Below are 20,630 nucleotides of genomic sequence, written 5' to 3'. Positions count from 1 at the left end.
GTACCCAGTACCCGGACTACCCAGAGCTCCCAAGTTCCCAGTTCCCAGTTTTCGATCCCATTAGAGAGTATTACCACCCGCCGCCGCTGTCGGTGTTGTCGGCGCTTAGTTCGCTTTTTGTTGTTGTCGAAAGAGTTTTATTATTTATGCATTATTTAGTTGAAGCGACAATTATTGGTTGTTACGAAGTTTTATGAGCCCAGAGGATAATGTAAGACATGTGTGGGGCATTAGTTGAGCCACGGCTCCCCCGAGGATGACAATGAAAATGAGAATGCACACACACACACACACACACACACACACAAAAAACCCCATGTCAACTGACAGCCGATCAAAGGCGTGGCCTTTTAACCCTTTTTTGCTGGCCGCACTGTGAGTCAACAGACACGCCAAGTTAAATATAGTAGACGAGGCCAAATCAAACGAAATTTAAGCCACAGAAAACGGGGCACTCGTAAACCATAACTGAAATGCATTAAATTGAATTTATAGATGGAAAAGGCAATAAAACTAGCTCACAAACTGATTAAAACATAATTTATGATATTATAATTGCAAAAAAAAAAAAAAAAAATAATAATAATAAACGAAAAATAAAAATGAAAATTGTATAAAATAAACGTAAAGCTGGGTAAATTTAATGAAATTTAAGTTGTGAAAATGAAATTAATTTTTAGGCAGAGAGAGAGAGCAGGCGAGAGGGAGATATGACACGGACAGCTAAGGCCAATTTATTGAAAAAAGGACGAAAGAGAATATGAAATGTAACGGAATGGAATGGTGTGGTATGGAATGAAATGAGAAACGCACGCGCAGCACTGTGCATAAAAACACCCAACTGAATTATGTACCATAATAAAAAGTTATGACTGTAAAATTTTTTAATTGCACATTTGGGAGTTTTCGCTGTTGTTGTTGTTGCTGCTGTTGTTGCTTTTGTTGCTGTTGCTGTTTATTTAATTTTAAATTGCGAGCACAGACTGTCAACGTTTTTCTTGTGCTTTCTGGCTTTCATTAGATGCCGTAAAACAACGACTTCATCGACATTTCCCATTCAAATTTGTCGCAAGACAATGACAAACTTTATTTGGCTTTTTTGCGGTGCTCGAAAGTGAAACAAAAGTTAAACACATTACAGCAACAACAAGAACAAGCTGTTGTTACCATTGTTGTTATTATTGCCGTCGTTGTTGTTGTTGTTGTTGTTGTTGTTGTATTCTTTTGTTTTGACTGGGCAAACATCGTCAAAGTTTTTCTCTTTTTGTTTATGCGAAAAATGAGCGATTAATGGCCTTTAGGCAAATGTTTTTCACCGGCTTTTCCTCAATTTGCTTATGTGCTTTATTTAAGTGTGTGCGTGTGTTTGTATAAGTGTTTGCTGCTCCTGCTGCTGTTGTTGTTGATGTTTCTGCCTGAATGGGAAAATTGAATTTATTAGCACAATTTTGCGGTTGCGCTGACTTTAAAGACTCGGCCAAAAATGAAAAAAATATAAATTATGGATTTCTGAAAATTTATTAAGCTTCTTTTTTGTTTTTTTGTTTCGAGGATCAAAAGCAATGTAATCCTTACTTGTTAAGTATATTACATTCTGTGGTTTCATTTTAGAGAATAAAAAGCCAAATAAAATCCTTTTTAAATGCTTTTTTATTTCTGCTAAGTATTTATTATATTTATATGCGCATATAAAAATGTGGCTTTTCATTTAAAAAAAATATATATATATTGCATTTTTGTTCTACTTGTTGTTGTACTTAAATGAAAGGTTAAACCTTATTATTTTTTATATATATTTATACCCTTTTAGGAAATGAGCGGAGTGTATATGTTGCACGGAATATCTCTCTTGCTATGCGATGCTTTGCCTGTCTATCTTTAAGGTAGAGAGGCTAAGTGCGAAACATTTTGTTCTATGTACCCAGGAATAAAAAAATGTAAAGATTTTTTGTGAAAAATCAGGAAGGATTATATCTTGTTCAATATAATATAACAACATTTTATTAAGAGACTTGCAATTTCGAACATATTTACTTATTATTTAGTAACAACTTTTTCGTTTAGCTGCATCTATTACGATCATGTTAAAGTAAGAAAGGAATAACTATATCTTATGAAGTTTTATATCTGAGATTGCTAAGTTGTTAATTATGTACTAATGCAATAATACATAAATGAAAAGATAAATAGAAAACGAATGATGTTTTAATGTTATTGAAAACTTCTGCTGACAAAAACTAAAATTCAATAATTACATCCAAATGTTCAATATAAAGAAGGAAAAAAATTACTCTTTGGCTCGTTTCTTTACTTTCATTAAGACTCTAAGAAAGTCTATTGTTCTTATTTATTGGTAAACTTAGTAAATAAATAGCTCATTGAGACGACTTGGGAATAAATCGACCTGATTTCGTATCGTGGACGACGATTCAGTCTGACTGCAATGCTTTTACTCATTATTTCTCCTATTTAATAAGCTGTCTAAATTGAGGCTCTGTACTTAAATTAATTTTCATATTTATGTTAACCTTATAAAAAGCTCTTAAATACTTGCGCCTAAAATTCCAATCAATAATTTCATTCGTGCTTTTATATTTTATATGTGACTTAGATTACATTCTCCAATCAATTTTTTTTCACTAGAAACTTTCACAGTTGCTTTTAAGAAAATGACTCAATTCTTGTTAGACTTTGGCTAATAAATATTTGGTACCACTTCTGTGGGAAAACGAAAGTTTTCCAAACGAAAAGCATTTAAAAAGTTTGGCCAACAGAATTCAGGCATATGATGTGCCATTTGGACAAGAGCTAATTTGCTTCCTTCTTTTAAAACATTTTTATTTTAATCTCGCCAAGTAAATTTACAAATTAATTAAAACAACAAACAAAGCGGCGACAGTAAAGCAACAGTTCCACAGGTCAAGCAAATAAAAAAAAGTTACAAAATGCCAAAATAAAAAAAATAAAAAAAATATAAAAATGGGAGGCAAAAAACTGAACCGCTAAAAAAGTCGAAAGAACCGCAAAGCAAAACCAAAAGCAACACCAAACAAACACAAACACACACACACACACATATATTAAAACGAAAACAAAATTAAGGCACTAAAACAACAACAACAACAACAATGAGCAAATGTCAGCGAGTAGTTGAAAAGGCAATTTCCACAAGCGTCTGGCTGCGGCACGATATGGGAGCCAGCAGGAGACGGGAGCAGGAGGCCGGCCAGCAGCAACCGCTCCCCGCTACCCCAAAGGACCAGTAAATGAAGGAACACCGCAACAATAACAACAACAGCACGGACAACAACAACAACAACAATGGCGAGCCACAACAAGGACAACGACAAAGCGTCCGTCGCGCCGACGGCAAATGTAAAAAAGTCAAAACTCGGCGAATCGCATGGAAAAGCGCACCTCGGAAAAGCGCGTAGAAAACGCACAGAAATAATAATAATAAAAGTGGGCAGCACCACCGAGTGGCACCGAGTGGACAGGCGGACAGGCGGGCAGGTGGCCGGACGGCGGTGGGTGTTGCTTTTTGACGGTTTCAGTGAGCACAGTAAATTATAAATTAACGCTGCAGGCGACACGAGGTCAACGGCGGACGAACTGGTGGAGCTGGCTCCACAGCACCACCGCACCACTACACCTTGCCCAAGCACAAGCCCAAATCCAAGCCCGTGCCCGTGCATTATTTTTGTTGTTGCTGTTTTTGTTTCTTTCTGGTTTTTGTGTTCGGTAACTTTTTGCGTGTGTGCGTGTGTGTGTGTGTGATGTCCTTTTCACGTGCGGCCAACTGACCGCAACATTAAAGGGGAGCAAGGGCAAAGGCGCATGGCACGGAGCCAACTTGAAGTGGTCAAGTGGTTCGACAATCGCTGGCCAAAAGCAGCGCAGCATGGCCAACACTCCAAACATATCTTTGGTGTGAGGACTCTGAAATTAAGTTCTGGCAATGCGAAGCGACAAATACCAAGGAGACTCCAATTGAAATTAAGATGTGCGTTAAGCAACAGCTCAAGCGAGAAATAAAGTTGTGCGGCAAGAGATTTATCCACAGATTGCAGCGAAAGACGGCGGTGTATAATAAATAAATTTAAAAGTATTTAATTTCAATTTGATTTTAAACTATTTCTGATTAAGTATTAATAATACAATATTATTTTCATAGCTGAAAACTTTGACGTGTGCTACCTGAAATTTCGACTTCAATACAAATTGAAATATTCTCCCGAGTTATGTAAGTTCTCAAGGCAAGAGATTTCACTGCTACGACATCCAAAATTTTTAATTTCATTAACTCAGCAGTTGAAAAAATATTTACTCGATGTAATACTGCCCTTTAATTTATCCTTGTTCATATTCACTCTCAAATCTCCTAACATATTAATGCATTTATAAGAGTGTTTTGTATATAAAATACATTAATAGATTTTTGTCAATTTTTGTTAAATTACTTTTAATACAAAAATATTCTAAATTCCTTTTTGCTTCTGCTTTATATGGATTGAGAACTCATGAACTTGAAAGCTTCAAATTTGGGATTCCAGCTAATCGTAATCATAATCAAAAACAAATTTTAATACAACTCGGGGTGAGTTATGTCCTCTTGCATATAAAAAGTCTATCATGCTTCATCATTTCTGTTGTCAAGAGTAAATAAAAATTAAAATAAAATAAATTATACTAAAATAATAAAAACTTTAAGAATAGCACAACAAATGTCTTATCAAATTACTATAATTCCACGAATAGTTTCTCTCTGAAGTATAGCTCTTTGACCCGTTAAAAAGTATCTAAAGATCTGAACTCTAATTTCAATGCGTAAGCTCTCAAAGTACTTTTCTAATCATGTTGCACCTGCAGTTAAGGGCTCTGTGGGAGCACCTGAGGGGGTGCGGAATTGGTTGGGTTGGGGGTTCCTCTGGGGACAGCCTGGAACGGCTGCAGGTTCACTTAGGTAATACTTATACAAGTAGTATATATGCCATACGCATGATATATATGCGGCTAACATGCAGCTAGGACGGGGGCGTAACCAGCACGGCATACAAAAAAAAAGTACAACAAAAAAGAAAGAAAAAGCGCTGCCCCCTTTTCAACCCGCCCCTCCACCTGCAGACACACCCCAAGGGCTGGCTTGGGGGTCAGTTGCGACACGCGTGCACAATTAAAAATTTTCATTGACTTGAAACATGGACATGAACGGACATCCGTTATGCGGTGTAGAGCTGGGGCGGGTCTACATTAATGTTAACTTTGTGTTATGCAAGCTGGGAGAAGGACATTCATAATGTTAATTTATTTTCATCATATGCAAATTACTTTGTTATTTAATCCTTGTTGTAATCCGCTGTATCCCGATTTTCGTTTTCGTATGCGTTTTCGTACTCGAATTCGGTTTCGTTTCGTTTTTGCTTTCCTTTGGAGTTCTCCTCTTTTCCGCGCTCTGTGCTGTGTCCTGCTCTGGCAATCGCGCTAATTTAATAATTCACACTTTTGCACGCACGCACACACACAGCCGCACACTAACACTCCCACGCAATATTCGTTTTCTTTTTGGAGCAGCACAGCTGCAGCGTCCATTAGCTGCATTCAATTTAATGGCAACACATAAAAAGGCCGCACGCTCTCTCTCTCTCTCTCTCTTAATTTGCTCGCTTTGTTGTCATAAAGATTCAGGATTTCAAATTTGCTTTACTTCTCAATTGTTGTTTTAGGGCCGAGCGAACGTTGTTTGCTCCTTATGCGTAACGGTAAACAGGAACAGGAGAGACACAAAGCGAAAACGGATCGCGATGAACTGAAGCGCACTCTGTTCAACTGGTTGCTGCTAAGGATCTTGGCTGTTAATCGTTATCTGTATAGGCGACTATACGTATATATGTATATGTATATATACGATATGATAACACGATATGGCGACGACGACGACCACGACTGCGACAGACGTACGCACGAACGAATGCGATTCGTTTATTGAACGTAGCACCAACCGCGACAGCAACTACCACGCTTGAAACTCTCGGCAACACTGAGTGAACGTTCGGTTGGCCAATGCACACGCATGTTAGCTAACAGTGTCTATGTGGTACGCATTTCTCTTTTGCAAGTCTGTTGGATAACAGCGTTCCACGCTCCACGTGTTACTCTCAGCATGCATTGTGGATTGTGGCTTGCTCGCATGCGCTGTTGAGCGTAATTTAAATGTTAAATCGGTTAGCTATAAGCGTTAACTGCTGTTAACTGCTGGCGGCAGAGTCGAAACAATACGAATTACCTATTTACAATATCTAAGACATCGGAAATTAATGTGTGCCATTAGTAAGTCCGTTATTTAGTCAGCCATCATCAAAGCAATTATCATAAATCAAAGTCATATTGTTAATATTTTGTCTAATTAGTTGTCATTAATCGTAATGGCTACTGTATTTGCATAAAGTTTGATTAATATGCAGTCAACTTATTTACATGGAAGTACTCTGTGGGTCTTGGCAATATGTCTTGGCCGTTTACAGAATGACATACTTTTCAGCTTGCGATCCACTGGGTAAACAGAGCGCACTCACTTTATGTTATTTTCTCTTTAAATCACTTCTTGTGGATCGTAATTGATTGTTAACAGTAAAGACCGGGTTTTTTCGGAGTGTTAGAAGTAAGTTTGAAAATTGTTGATGAATTATTTCTCAAATAAAGCATGTTTGTTTATTTTTATTTTTATTTAATTTTTTTTTATTAATTGCTGCGTTTAAGCTTTAGAAATTGAAGACTTTAGTGAAATTCTCTTAATTAAATAACCTTTTGAATTTATATTATTTTGAAAATTAGGAGTAACGCAATCCACATGCTGCCAAAGAGCTTCGCATGCTGTTCATGTGTGGGAGAAATACTTAGCTCACATTTCGGACTTATGTTAGACTAAACTAGCGAAGTGAACTAACATTTGAACTGACCTGCACAATATAAAAGGCATAACGGTTAAGTGTTACATGATTCTCGATAATTACATACATATTCTATACAAATAAGTGCGTTTCTATAGAGTAAACATGAGTCAAATAGGTCTACTTACACATAATCCAGAGATGGTTCTATAATACCATCTCATTTACCCAAATACCTGGAATCGTAATCGGGCACTTTAATCGCTGTCCAGCCAAACAGAAGCGATTTCGCTTTGATTCTTATCAGAGCTGTAAGTGATTAAATCAGAAAATGCGCAAGCCATGCCGAGACCGCGTCCTGTGCTTAGGAGGCGAATGCAATTTGAATACAGTAAATGCGTAAATGCGTTGCGATCTGCCTTTTAAAGTATCAAAATACAATAACAGAAGCAGCACGAAGAACAACAAGAAAGTCATTCACGTCGAGACAGGGCAACAAGGGCATCGAATGAGATGGAGAGAGAGAGAGAAAGAGAGACAGAGAGTAAAGTATAACAGTGATTTTAATACCAATTAGGATACTTTTTCAGACTTAAATCGGGCAATGCGGCAAATGAAATGCGAATGAAACGTCAAGTGGATGTTGGCCAGGCCAACAACAGCAGCAGCAACAACAAGCAGCGGGAAGGAGAAGAAGAAGACGAGTGCAATGGCAACCTAAAGAAAATGGAACCTGTTCACCTGGGCACGCGGCAACAACAACAACAACAACAAATGTACAGGGCAGCTGAGCAGAGGAAAAAAATTAAAAAACTAAATAAAGCAATGCAGGAGCAGGGCAGAGGGAGAAGGCGGGGAGCAATCAGAGGCCAGCAGGTAGCTGGCAGCAAGCAGGAGGCAGCAGGCAGCAGGCAGGAGGGAGCAGGCAGCGTAGTAAAGATTAAAATCAGAATGACAGTAAACAGCGGCAACAGCAGCAGAAATGAAGAGCGAAAGAAAATAATGCAAATTCAGATGGGTATCAAAAGTTGAAGATCTGAAATAGGTGGGGCCGGGCAGGGGGCGGGGGCCAGCGCACAGACGAAACGCCAGGACAAATGAATAGGCAAAACTGCATAGAGCATGGGCATGACTATGAACACTATGATGGATATGAAGCATTCAACAGCAGCAGCAGCAGCAGCAGCGGCGGCCAACAATGCGCGTTACATGGCACAAAACTTGCACTGGCTCTGTTAGCCGGGGTCATTGACCTGCAGATAGCCAGCAAGTGGCCCGGCCTGGCCTGGGCCTGCCCTGGGTAGCTGTGCCATAATGAAAAGATGCAGCTGCCAGAAAGGATAAACTTGTCAGTCATCGTGGCAGTGACAAGTACTCCAAAGGAAGCACGCCAAATAGGCAGAGATGCTGAATCGCTCCCTCTCTCTCTCTCTCTCTCTCTGCCACTCCTTCTTTACTTATAGTATTTCAAGTTGTTTTTACATTGATGTCATGTTTCACGCTAGTTTCAGCAACCAACAACTTTTCTCGCATTCCATTTGAATTCATCAAATCCGCTTAAATTGTTTTCGAATTGTGTTTTCTCTCTCTCTCTCTCTTTCTGAGTTAATATTATGCACAGCCCGCTCCTGCTCGGTTTACTTTCATCTCTCTCTCTCTCTCTCTCTCTCTCTCTCTCTCTCTCTCTCTCGATACTGCCATAAAGCGTATTCGGCGCGTCGGTAAATATCAAAGCAAACAACACGAACGAACGAATCGCTGTGCCAGCTTTAAAACGCGCTTTTCCTGAATGTCCTTTGGCTACCTTTGGACTACCTAAGCGGGCCGCACTTTGTTTTACACATAATCTTCATTATAATTTCATTGTCTTGGCTGCTGGCCAGACAGACATTCAACGGTGTTTTTGTTGTTATCGCACCTGTTACGCTTCTACTGGCCCGCCCTTCCCTTTGCTTACCCTCTGCAGGCCCTCGCCAGTGGCCGGCGCTTCGATTTTATGGTCCTCATTAAAACGCGCCATGCTCTCAGGTATTTCTGCCCCGGAAAATTCATTCAGTTAGCATTTACATTTTCCACTTTTATACGTTTTTCGGACAAACTCGCGTAACCTTTTACCAAATAACAAAGGAAAACTTTTTACAAATCTTTGTTAAAGACAATGTGATTTATTTGGAGATATATATAGCAGCAGGAAATCGAAGAGTTACATGGAAAATTCTGGGAAAAAACTGAAGAAGATATTTTTGTAAAGTGATTTTCAAGTAAATTCAATAAATTAATATTTGATACCAACTTTATTTAACAAATATTTTCATAGTTTTATTTAATTTAATTTGAAAATTTTTCAGCTATCACCCACTATTTCGCGCAGTGTATTCATTCACAAATCGCACATCAATTTGGCTGGCATTTAAAGAAAATTTTTATATGGATTTTTGTGCGCCTATTTCGCGTTTATTATTTGCGCGGTTCGGTTCAAAGCTAACACAGCGAGAGCTGCGGGTCTCACCGTTTAATGAATTTTTATTTGAGCAAGAGCGCCTGCCCCTCCACCTCCGCCTCCTCCGCTGCCTTGGCATGGGGGTCATAAAAAGGGTTCACAGACGATTTGCTCGAATTAATTGCGCCTGGCATTAACGCAGCGAGTCAGGAGACAGGACAGACGTCACTTGGCATTGCCACGCCCCCCATCCTCCCCCGAAATTGCGAGTATTTGTGTGTAATTTGTTTGCGCCTTTGTTCAGAGTCCCAGAGAAGAAAAGGAAATTACAAAACATTTCTGTTGTTCTGCTTCTTTTTAATTTTATTTATATACATATATACATATATTTTGTTTATTTGATTTTGTTTACGGGGCTGAGGGGGGTATTCAACAGGAAATGCAAATTGAATTGGATTTTAGCTTTTGTGAATCTTCAGCAAGCAAAGCGGGCAACAGGTTTCATTTAATTGAATTTTTTTTTTGTAATTTTTAATTTTTCTTATTTGCCTCAATCAATGGCAAACATTTCCGAGAAGGGCATTCGCAGTGATGGAAACTGAGAATAAATAAATAATAACAATAAATATAGATTGAAGAATGCCAAAGTTCAGTCCGGCATTCAAATCTCGCTTCGTTCTGTCAAATATGTCTTCATTAAAGACCTTACAAATTGATCAGATATCTGAGCATCAGATCTTAGTTTGTTGATCATTAGAGCGCTACAAATTCGTGTGATTTGCCCAATGGGTTTATTAAGCCCGGCCAGATGCATATCTGGGGCTATTAAAATAAATATCGTATTGTGGGTGCTTTTTGAGTATCATCAACAAGCAGTTAGAATGCCGTTCCATATACCTATCAAAATATTCAAGTGAGCTGAACAAAAGCTAATTAAGTCCATAGATCGCCGAAAACAACTTGAAGAGTGGAAAGTGGTTGCATTTAGGCAGCGCTGTAGCAGCTGCCTTTAATGACCATCATCAAGATTACGCCCTCGACAGCAAGTTCATCCTGTGGCCCATAATTATCTACTACATCATATTCAAATTCTCGCCCGCCCAAAGCAATAAATAAATGATGAGAGTGCAATTAAAGATGCCTAGAAGTTCACTCAACTATCGGCAGAGTCATGGATTTGATTTCTTAATTCTCTTATCGCGTCGATTACCTAACATCCGAACGGGTTCGAGTTTCAAATCCAATCGACAAAAGGGCCCTAACCTCGGACACCAAATGGTCAGCCATGAATTTCGGACTGGGGTTGGGGTTGGAGTTGGGGAGAGTGAGAGACGCTCACACCAATCCAGTTAATCCCGACATCCCAGCTGCAGATCATAAAAAGAACTACGATGAAAGAAACCCTTTTTCTTCAGAGGAAACAAAGCCGAAGCTGAGTCTCTCTCTCGCTCTCTCTCTTTCTCTCTATGTCTGTCTCTTTGCAAGCTTGGAATTTTTATTGTATCCGCATCTTTATGGGCGTTTATTAATTACCCATACGGGCATTGATTTCTAGCGAGGAGTCCAACCGAAATCCCTCGCTGCTGGCGGCAGCGCTTTTATCAAAACGTGTTACCCTCTCTCTCCCTCTCCTTCTCCCTCACTCACTCTCCCTCTCTCTCTTGCTCACTCTATCAAATGACAAATCCAAGGCGTTGAATTAATTTGTGTCCGCGGGAATCGCAGCCGGAGCAGCCACATTGAAGCGTATCTCTTGACGAGACTTTGCGATAAAGCGTTTAGTTGAAGTCGTCTCTCGGCGCTGATAAATCGAGCGCGATGCAAGCTCTGCCAACGGCAGTTGCATTTCATTATTGATGATCGGCTGTCGGGCAAATGACCAAAATAAAGATAAGCTGCTGCCCAGCACCGTCTCTGGTACAGTGTTACCTGAGAAAATGCAACCGTGCGATAAGCTGCGCTCCCCAACGGCCCAGCTCTTTTTTTTTTTTTTTTTTTTTTGGGGTACGGATATTGAAAAAGCATTAACAATGCCCTGTTTTGGCCGTAATGAGCTGCGTCTGGGCCAGAATGCCTTCAACTTGAAAGGCATTTCACAGCTTGCGCAGGCATGCCGGTTAGCCGGTTAGCCTGGCTGGCTGTGGGTTTATATAGGTGTGAATATGTGAGAAATGTGAGCGATAAGGTAGCTGCGCTGGAAATTTTTTAATTAAGCTTCTGAGCGGCTTTTGTGGCTTTCAGGATTGCCTCCTGCCTATATTGAATCAACGGAGGCAACGGAGGGTGTGGCCTGGCATGCCCACCCATGCAAAAGGCTAAAGAGCTTTTGTCGCTTGTTATGGCAACAGCAGCTGAAACCCTAAGGATATTAAATGAGCGCATTATTCTAGTTAAAAGATCATTTATCTCACTTGTTAAGTAATCGATAAATATCGGTGTGTAAAGACTAAGAGAGAGAGAGAATGGGACAGACAGAGGTAGAGCGAGGAGAGGAGGGAGCGAGGGGTGAGACAAAATAAGGGAAGAGAGGGGGTGGAGAGAGGGTTGAGAGAGGGGAGAGAGAGAGATACAGAGAGGGAGAGATAGCGAGATAGAAAGAGCTACAGGGAAAGGCAGAGCAAAAGACTGATGGTGAGCAAAAGAGAGAAAGGGAATGAGAGAGAGATAAATACACAGAGAGGAAGATCATAAGTTGGGGAGAGAGAGATAGTCAGAAAGAATGCTTGAAAGACAACCTTTACATAAAAACCTTGTTCTTTCTGTAAGCTAAATATTAATACTCTACCTCGTAGTACTTTATATACTGACAAAGAGAAAGAGAGAGAGAGAGAGGTAGAGACAGAGAAAGAGTGGTTACCATATAAGTTTTACCTAAGCATTTTCCTTCCTTCAAGCCAGAAACTACCTAACTAGAGAGAGAGAGGGACAGATACAGAGAGTGAGAATAGATGCCAGACAAACTCTATGTTAGCATTTTTTTCTTCAAGCTGGAAATTAATAGTCTATTTCGTAATACTCTAGGGTACTTATGAAATCTAAGCTCTTCATTAGTTCACTTCACGGTTGTTGATATTATTATTGATTATTATTGAAAATCTTTGCGTTTGTATTTCTCTAGATCATAGAATGAAGTCATGACAATACGCCCGCTGAACTTGCGTCCGCTCAAGGCATTGAGGGCCTTCTTGCAGTCGTCGATAGACTCGAAACGCACGAAGACCTTGCCGCAGCCGCCTTGGATAGAATCGTCGCCGGGACGCGGAATCTTCAGGCTCTTCACCTTGCCGTACTTGGCGCACTCCTGCTTGATGTCCGTGCGAATGTCGTCGTACTCGTCGTCGTCCGTCAGCTCGCTGGGCAGCACCATGTTGAGCAGGCAGAGCACCTCGGTGGCCTTGCCCGTGCTGACGTCGACTGGGAAGCCGGGCACCTGCAGCACGGGCAGCTGGTTGGCCACCAGATTGCGCACGCCGGCAATGGAGCGCTGCACGATGAGCTTGCGGTCGCCCAGCTGCATGCCGTTGAGGCCAGCTATGGCCTGCTCGGTGATGCAGGGGTCGACGTACTCGCAGAAGGCGAATCCCTTGCTCTGGCCGGTGACGGCCTCCTTCACCAGGTTGAAGCCGCGCAGCTTGCCGAAGGTGACCAGCAGCTCCTTCACCTGCTCCTCGTTCAGGCAGGTGGGCAAGCCGCCCACGTAGATCTTGTGCGGCGAGTCGGGCACCATCGGCGAAATGGGCACACTGTTGACGTGGGTGGCGGATCCCTTAGCGGCATCCGCCGCCTCCGATGAGCTGACCGAGGCCATCGGGTGATAGTCGTGCGGCCGTCTAATCTTCAGCGTCTGGCCGCGGTACAGGATGCCGTCGAAGTTGATCGCCTGCGTGGCCTCGTCCATCGAGCGGAACTCGAGAAACGCGAAGTTCTTGTCCAGATTCGTTTGGCACGTGAGCACGGCATTGCCGTCGACGCCGTTGGTGCCGTTGAGGCGATTGATCTGCTCGTTGAAGAAGGCCATCATGTCCTCGTCGGTGGTGCTGAACGGGATGTTGCCCACGTAGAGGCGGCGCGCCTGCCGCGTCACCGTCGCAATCGCCGCCGACTCCCCGGTGGGCGGGGCGTCCGGCACAATGCGCGATGCGATTTGGCCACTCGCCTGCATGGCCTTGTACCGCACCGGCGTCAGATGCTCGTAGCCCAGCGGCGGTATGTCCCACGAGGACCTGACGCGCTCCTTGCGCCGCTTCACCTGCACCGCTTGGCTCGTGATCGAACTGGAGCGCGTCGGCCGGTGCTTGGACGGCGAGCGCGAACGCGACCGATGATGGCGACTGCGCGACTGCTGCTTCTCGCGTCGTCCACGACCCATTGTTGAATTTGCTGAATTTGAGCACTCGGATGCACGTTAATAAATGAGGATCTGGGGCTCTAGCACTTTTTTGTCTGACAGCTACGTGAAACAAAGGTGACTATGTTAAAAGTGGCAAAACCGAGCTAGGCATCGAGTCAGAGTTGCATTTAAACTGTTCAAGCTAGGTTTACGTGCTCACGATATAGTTGGTTAAGAACTTTTTCACGTATTTTCTCGAAATATATTTATTTATTTAAATTGAATTTGTTTTAAATTCTGTATGCAAAAGTATTGGGTTTTATAGGACACTAGTCCTTTTCTACTTAAGCATAATTCTGTATACGAATAGATATGAAAAGTTACAGAAAATAATATAGTAAAAAAAAGACTTTAAAAAAATGTAAATACTTATTTTTCATTCAGTCATTCAGTCAGACTTACATTTAAATTATTCAAGCTAGGTTGACGTGTTGACAAAATAATTCGTTAAGGCTTTTTTAAGTTTCTTGTCGAAATTTATCCCATTAAAAATGAATTTTTGTAAAATTTTTGTATTCAGGACACCCTAGTCCTTTTCTACTTAAGAATAATCCTAAATTATATATGAAAACTAACAGAAAATAATTTAGTAAAAAGAAGCCTTTAAAGAAAATGGCAATACTAAATTTTATTTCATATTCCCACACATACATATGGATACCATATCAAATATTAAATATGAGCCATTTTTCAATGAATCTCGAATTTTGTCAGTGGTTAAAGAAAAAGCCGAATATTAGATAAAGATAAACTTGGTATTTTCTCGGCTTATGTATAACTGTTGCTTGTTATATTAAATATACAACTTTGATATATAGCTCATTGAAAAGGTAATTTAGAATTTATATTACATATTTTTAATCAATTAGTAATACATGTTTTATTAGCGTTTAAGGTTCAAAAATAAATACTACGAATATTGATGTCACTCACTATAGATGTCTTCGACATTCCAATCAGACAGCGCAATTATTCCATTATTAAATATTTGTTGAAATGCTAATTTGAATGTCTCGCGGAGTTTGGTGGAAAGCCGCAATTAAGTGATTTATCATGCAATGTCTTCTGCCTGGCGGACGGACAAAAATTTAGCTGCGGGTGTTAACTCAATAATTTCATGCGAACCATCTTCATCATTATGATAATAATGCCTGTTAATATCGCTAATTAATTCCAATTAATTGGCAATGTGGCCCGCAGGCTGCGCCAATAGAGAATCATTTCAGTTTTTTGTTTCCATTCGAATTCGATGAAGCTGCTCGCGTCCCACTGTGCGCCATGTGTGGTCCATGATGGGAGAGGGGCTTTCAGCATTCCAGGGAAACGACTTCATTGGTAGAGGTACAGCAAGAAGATGAGAAACGCGATGCTCAATTAATACACAAGAGGCGACACAATCAAAATGTCAACCGACACGGGGCTGAAGGCGAAGGCGGCGAAGGGAGCAGGGATCGAAGGGATCGCGATCGATACTCCTACACATGAACACAGTGAACCCTCAGCAGCAGCTTTGTCGTGTAGCAAAAGAGGCATTCGATCGAAAAACTCAAACTGTGTGATAATTAATGTCCAGAGAATCGGGATCCCTCGAGCGCGTTCTGGGGGTTCCAAATGGGAAAGAATAAGAAGAAGAAGTAGAGGTAGAGGTAGAGGATTTCGAGGGGCTCAGCGCAGATAGACAAGGATAATGGATAATGGCTGTGCTTGCAACTGTTTAATGGACATTTGATGATCAGACGCCGATCGCAGCGATAAGAAGATTTATAACGCTATCCAACTCTCCAATAATTCAACGCCAATTCTCCAAGTACCCGGCTCGATGATGTGTATATTCATTAATGCTAAATTAAACACATTTCAACGCTGTCCGAAAACCAATTAAATCGCATTTTTCCAGGTGTTTTTTTTTTTTCCTTTTTTGATTTAGGTCTCATGAACTCGACGACTCAGGCCAGAACCAGAACCAGAACCAGAGCCAGAGTCAGGCCCGGCCACATGACAAACGCAATTAATTTGTCCATTTAAATGCAGGCAACGCTTCTGCAGACATTGACGATGACGAAGCCTCCGCAACCGAAAAGTGTTCATATGTATGTGTATGTATGTGTATGTATGTATATGTATGTGTGTATGCATATATATATTTGTTTTTCTTTTTGTTTTTCGATCGTTCGCTTCGATTTCGGTGCGCTATTATTTGAAGGCGATAAATTAATTTCGAACAAAAACAACAAAAATAATAATAATAATATGAGAGGACGCCATAAAAATTCATAATAAAGTGCTCAGCATGAAAATGTGAACAAGAAAAAAGTAACAAAAACAAAAATAAATAAAACTAATTATAATATTCAATATGTATGTATGTATATATATTGTGTATGCATATAGAAATCGATGGGAATTTGTTGCGATGTAAGTGCATATATAAAACAGAAACAGTGATAGAATTATAAGTAGAATTATAATTATTATATACACAATTATATCATAAGCAGGATGAACAAATAGGTGATTGCTGGGTATACTTATTAAAGAGTTGGACAATTAAAATTCACTTGAGAATTTTTTGCATAGATATGATGACGGATTTAGAGGTAAAATAATATATTAAATTCTATTTTTATTTTTAATATATATTATTATTATACATATATAATTATAATCAAGAAACAGAAGCATAAGAACAGAAATCGCAAATGAATTTTGATATTACAGAGTAGTACCTGCAACCAAATATACATATATGTATGTACTTATATATATATATTTATATGTAGGGTATGCATAATATTGATAGGTAGAGTAAATTTTTATTGGTTGTATAAGAAATGATGGCTGCTAACATTTTTTGTTCATTTCAGTTATTCTAATTATTTGCTTTACGTCTTCAGATATTCAGTGAACAAATTAATATAGTGAATCTATAAAAATCATAATTATTACTACCTGATTAAGATTTTGGAAATTTAAAACATTTCTTCAGTTTCCTTAAATATTGTTTTGCATACCTTAAGCAAATGGCAATTAAATTGACTGCAGTAGTCAATTACTACGATTTGGCATTTCCTACTATTGTATTATTATTAAATATTTCTTCACTTTATTTTGAAATTCTTTTGCATTCCTTAAATGAATTTAAATTGAACTGATAACTGACTTCGATTAGGAATTATTAAACTTAAACTTATTACGATATAGAATTATTAAATATGTCATCAGAATATTTTGAAGTGCTTCTGCATTCCTTAAGTAAATTAAATTGAAAACTTATTGCGTTATAGAATTATTAAATATTTCTTCTGATTATTGGCAATTTCTGTCGCATACCTTAACTAAATTTCAATTAAAATTCATAGCTAATTAACTACGATTTGGCATTATAAAATATTTCGTCAGCTTCTTTTGAAGGTAACCCTATTTACCTTTGGTCTTCCCGTTCCCACAGCTAACTGAATCACTTTCCCATTAGTCATAGACCATTCGATGCGCCGGCTTTAAATGTTCGCATGTTGGCTTCTAATAATGTTGTTGTTGTTGTTGCTGACGTTTCTATATGTGGCTCTCATGGCGGTTAGCCACCAAAATTTATTGCGTGCATATATCAAATGTGGTAAATGTTGCTGAAATTGCCAGCATTCGGGGTATTTATATTGAAATGTTCATAAATAAATGCTTTTTAACTAACATTCGGAATCTAACGTATTTTTATTTTACGCCCGATGTTTTTTTTTCTGTTTGTCGACCGCACACAGAGGTTTTTTTTTATTGGGGTTCCGGATGAATTTCATTTTAGCCCAAAGGCTGAAATCCCCAAATAGAGAAAGGGAAGCTAGCCGAAACGTCACAACGAATTGAAGTTGCTGGAGTTTGGGGAATTCTCCTGCTACTGCTGCTGCTGCTGCTGCTGCCGCTGCTGCTGCTGCCGCTGCTGCTGCTGCTGCTGCGGTTGCTCTGTTCCACGAAAATGGGATTCATTTTTTGACAAACATATGCATAAAAGTTTTAATGAACTGGCTGCTTGATTTTGTTGATTTGGCGGGCTCGGTCAATAGGTCGGTTAGGATGTATTTTTTTTGTCGGTTGTCGGTTTTAGTTCTGGCTCGGTTGGTCGATCGGTTGATGCGTGTTTCAATTGATTTGTGGCCGTAGGCGTGAACGTGATTTTATTATCAAATATTTTATGCAGCCAGTTTTAGTGAATTAAATAAATCAACAGAGCAAACACACACAGCTTACAGGCAGCGCAGAGTGAAGAACAAGCTCTTTGTTGCATTGTTTTCTTGTACTGAATTTTTGTTTTCTCTCTTTTTTTTATGGTGCAATGTCAACAAGAATATTTCAATTTATTTTCTGATGAATCAACAGAAAAACAATTCAGAGTTTTTTGCCTTTTATGGACTGTTGCCCTTTGCACTGCACTGCACTGCACCCTCTCTCTCTCTCTCTCCCTCTCTCTCTCTCTTTGCACTGCACTCGTAAATATCTTTCGAGTGCATCCGCAACTACTTCAGATTACAGATTTCAGCATAACAATTTATTTTGATGTGTATTTTTATGCAATTTCTCGACAATTTGTCGTCGCTGCACCCAAAAATGCTGCCCGCATCCTTCAACTCAGCTCTCCTCATCTCTCTCATACTCGCTCTTTCTCCCTCCCTTTTTAACGTGGCATTTGCATCATAAATTGTCAGCAATGTCATAAAATATTTTCTTTTTGTTTGCATTTTTGTTCATTTTGCATATTATTTGAATACCGTTGTTGTTTTCTTTTTTTTTTTTTTGTCATATCGTCATTATCATCATCATCCTGATTATCATTATCGACGCTGATGCAGTTTGTCATCATTGCATTTGGACTGCGTTAAAAATTAAAACTAAAGCGCAGCCAGAGAGAATTCCAAATGATATTCGCAGCGCGTCGAAATTATCTGCTGCGCAGCTTTTGAGCCTTCGACCGGGAGATGTGAGAAAATGCCATTAGAGCACTCCGTAATCCAATAACTGAGCACGAGGCATCCTCAAGGCATTCTCAACTTGAACTTGCAACTGCTGCATGCTGCAGGTAATTGCATTTGCAAAGCAGCTTTAACATTCGTGGGAGTTATGTCAACTCAAAGACTAGCTGCCTCTCTCTCATTCTCTCTCTCTCTCTCTCTCTCTCTCACTCTCTCTCTTTGTCCGCCTGTTAGTCTGTGTATCTTCTGTACGACAAAGTTTCCTTTACAAAGCCCACAAGTTCTTGGAACTACACAAACTAATACACCCTCGGTATACAAGCCACCCCCAGCCACGCCCCTACACAGTCACCCCCTTGCCCCATCGAATCAGTGCAGCAGTTGCCCTCTATGTTCTTTGTTATGTTTCTCTAGCTGCATTCACAACTATTTATTTGCTCTCTGTTTCTGTCCCTGTCCCTGTGCCCGTGGCTGTCCTCGCCCCACACGCCCCGCCCCCTGTTAAATTTAACCCTTGAATGCGCCACAGCAATTGATTTCTATGAATTGTTGTTGCTGGGGTGGAACCCTTGGACAGCAAAATTTATGTTTTTCCTTTAGCCATTATGGCAGAAATTGTTATAATTCAATAACAAGATTCTTGGCTCGCTCTCGCTCTCTCCCTCCCCCTTGTAATGCGCTTTGTTCTGATTCCCATTTAATGGTCCTCCACAGAATGCGTTAAAATCAATTCAGAATTTATGCGCTTTGGCTTGTAATTTATTTTATGAATGCTTAATAATCTGTGCACTGCGTAAATTTATGACAATTGCATGTTAATTGCCTGCTCGGCGCCGATATGTCAGTCAAACACTCACAGCACAGAGTGAGAGAGAGAGAGAGAGAGAGAGAGAGAGCCATGAGCAGGGGGACATTCTGACTGAACGCTCATTTTGTTTACATTCAATTTCATAAGTGGCACTAGGGAGCCCAAACAGCCAGCCGGGTGTCCATTGTTGACTCAGAGCTCAGCTGAACTGAACTGAGCTGAGCTTTGACGAGCACCGACTCCGCCCGACACCGCCCCCTCTGGCAGCAGTTGACATGCTGAGCACATTATTAGACTCCCCCATCCGAGCTGACGATATCGATTCCAAGTTTGCTCTGGCATTTAAAAACGAATGCCAGCCCGGGGCGCTGCGAGCTTTGTGCGGCGTCTGGGAATTGTGTAAGTGAAAGCTGATTAATAATGAGCACTTGTTGAGTGGGAGGGCAGTTGCGGGTCTGTTGGTCTTTTGCAGCACTGCTCGGACTGCAGGAGTATTGAAGTACAACTGAGCTTTAAGAACAAGAGCAGAGGGACTGAGGCAGTTCGCTGAGGCGAATCGCTGCATAAATCGCAACGACAACTCAGTTTCTCTTTTGGCCAGCTCTTGTGCATGGCTGGCAGCTCTTCATCATCTTCAGTGACACTTGTTTGTCTAAACGCTGTCGCGTGGCGACCTTACTGGGGTCTCGTTGGGGACACAGAGACCTCATGATCTCTCTCTGCCTCTGCCTCTCGTTTTCTCTGTCTATCTCGCTCTTGCCATATAAAGTTTAGCTAGTGCAGCAAACAGAGGAACAACTTGGCTGGCTTGAAGCTTCAACATGATTTATGAAACTCTACACATCATAAGCGAATGCGTTTATCATTTTTTACGCTCTCGCCGAAACTGGGAAAAAATCTTGGAACTTGGCGACGTTGACAAATGACAAAAAACTGCGCTGCCGTCCATTTGTGCTATAGGGGCGGTAAACAAGCTGCTCTTAATTTTATCCAGCACTCGCATCCGGCCAAGCTCGAGCTCAGCCGCTGCAGGAATCAAAGCTGCGGGCCAACCACAGCCTCGTCATTAAATATGCAATAGAATCGCTTCTTCATTCTATTTTTGTGTGTGTGTGTGTTTTTTTATTTTTTGTTTTTTTTTTTTTTT

General features: G+C 40.4%; 2 protein-coding genes across 2 annotated transcripts in view; both read right to left on the bottom strand.

Annotated features, from left to right (window-relative positions):
- Window positions 1-6,046, bottom strand: part of LOC6580760 (nephrin) — a 53,390-nt gene extending 47,344 nt beyond the window's left edge. The window contains 1 exon segment of the mRNA XM_002006527.4: window positions 5,329-6,046. The gene's annotated coding sequence lies outside the window, so the exon portion shown is untranslated.
- A 6,332-nt stretch (window positions 6,047-12,378) lies between these two features.
- LOC6580758 (splicing factor U2AF 50 kDa subunit) lies at window positions 12,379-13,951 on the bottom strand. Its single transcript, XM_002006525.4, has one exon. It carries the CDS (start codon window positions 13,694-13,696, stop codon window positions 12,413-12,415), a length of 1,284 nt encoding a protein of 427 aa, XP_002006561.1. The 5' UTR covers window positions 13,697-13,951; the 3' UTR covers window positions 12,379-12,412.
- Between the last annotated feature and the right edge of the window lie 6,679 nt (window positions 13,952-20,630).

This window comes from Drosophila mojavensis, unplaced genomic scaffold (assembly GCF_018153725.1).
Source record: "Drosophila mojavensis isolate 15081-1352.22 unplaced genomic scaffold, ASM1815372v1 contig_81, whole genome shotgun sequence".
NCBI lineage: Eukaryota > Metazoa > Arthropoda > Insecta > Diptera > Drosophilidae > Drosophila > Drosophila mojavensis.
The sequence above is the reverse complement of the archived record's forward strand: the minus strand, read 5'-3'. Positions and strand labels throughout refer to the sequence as shown.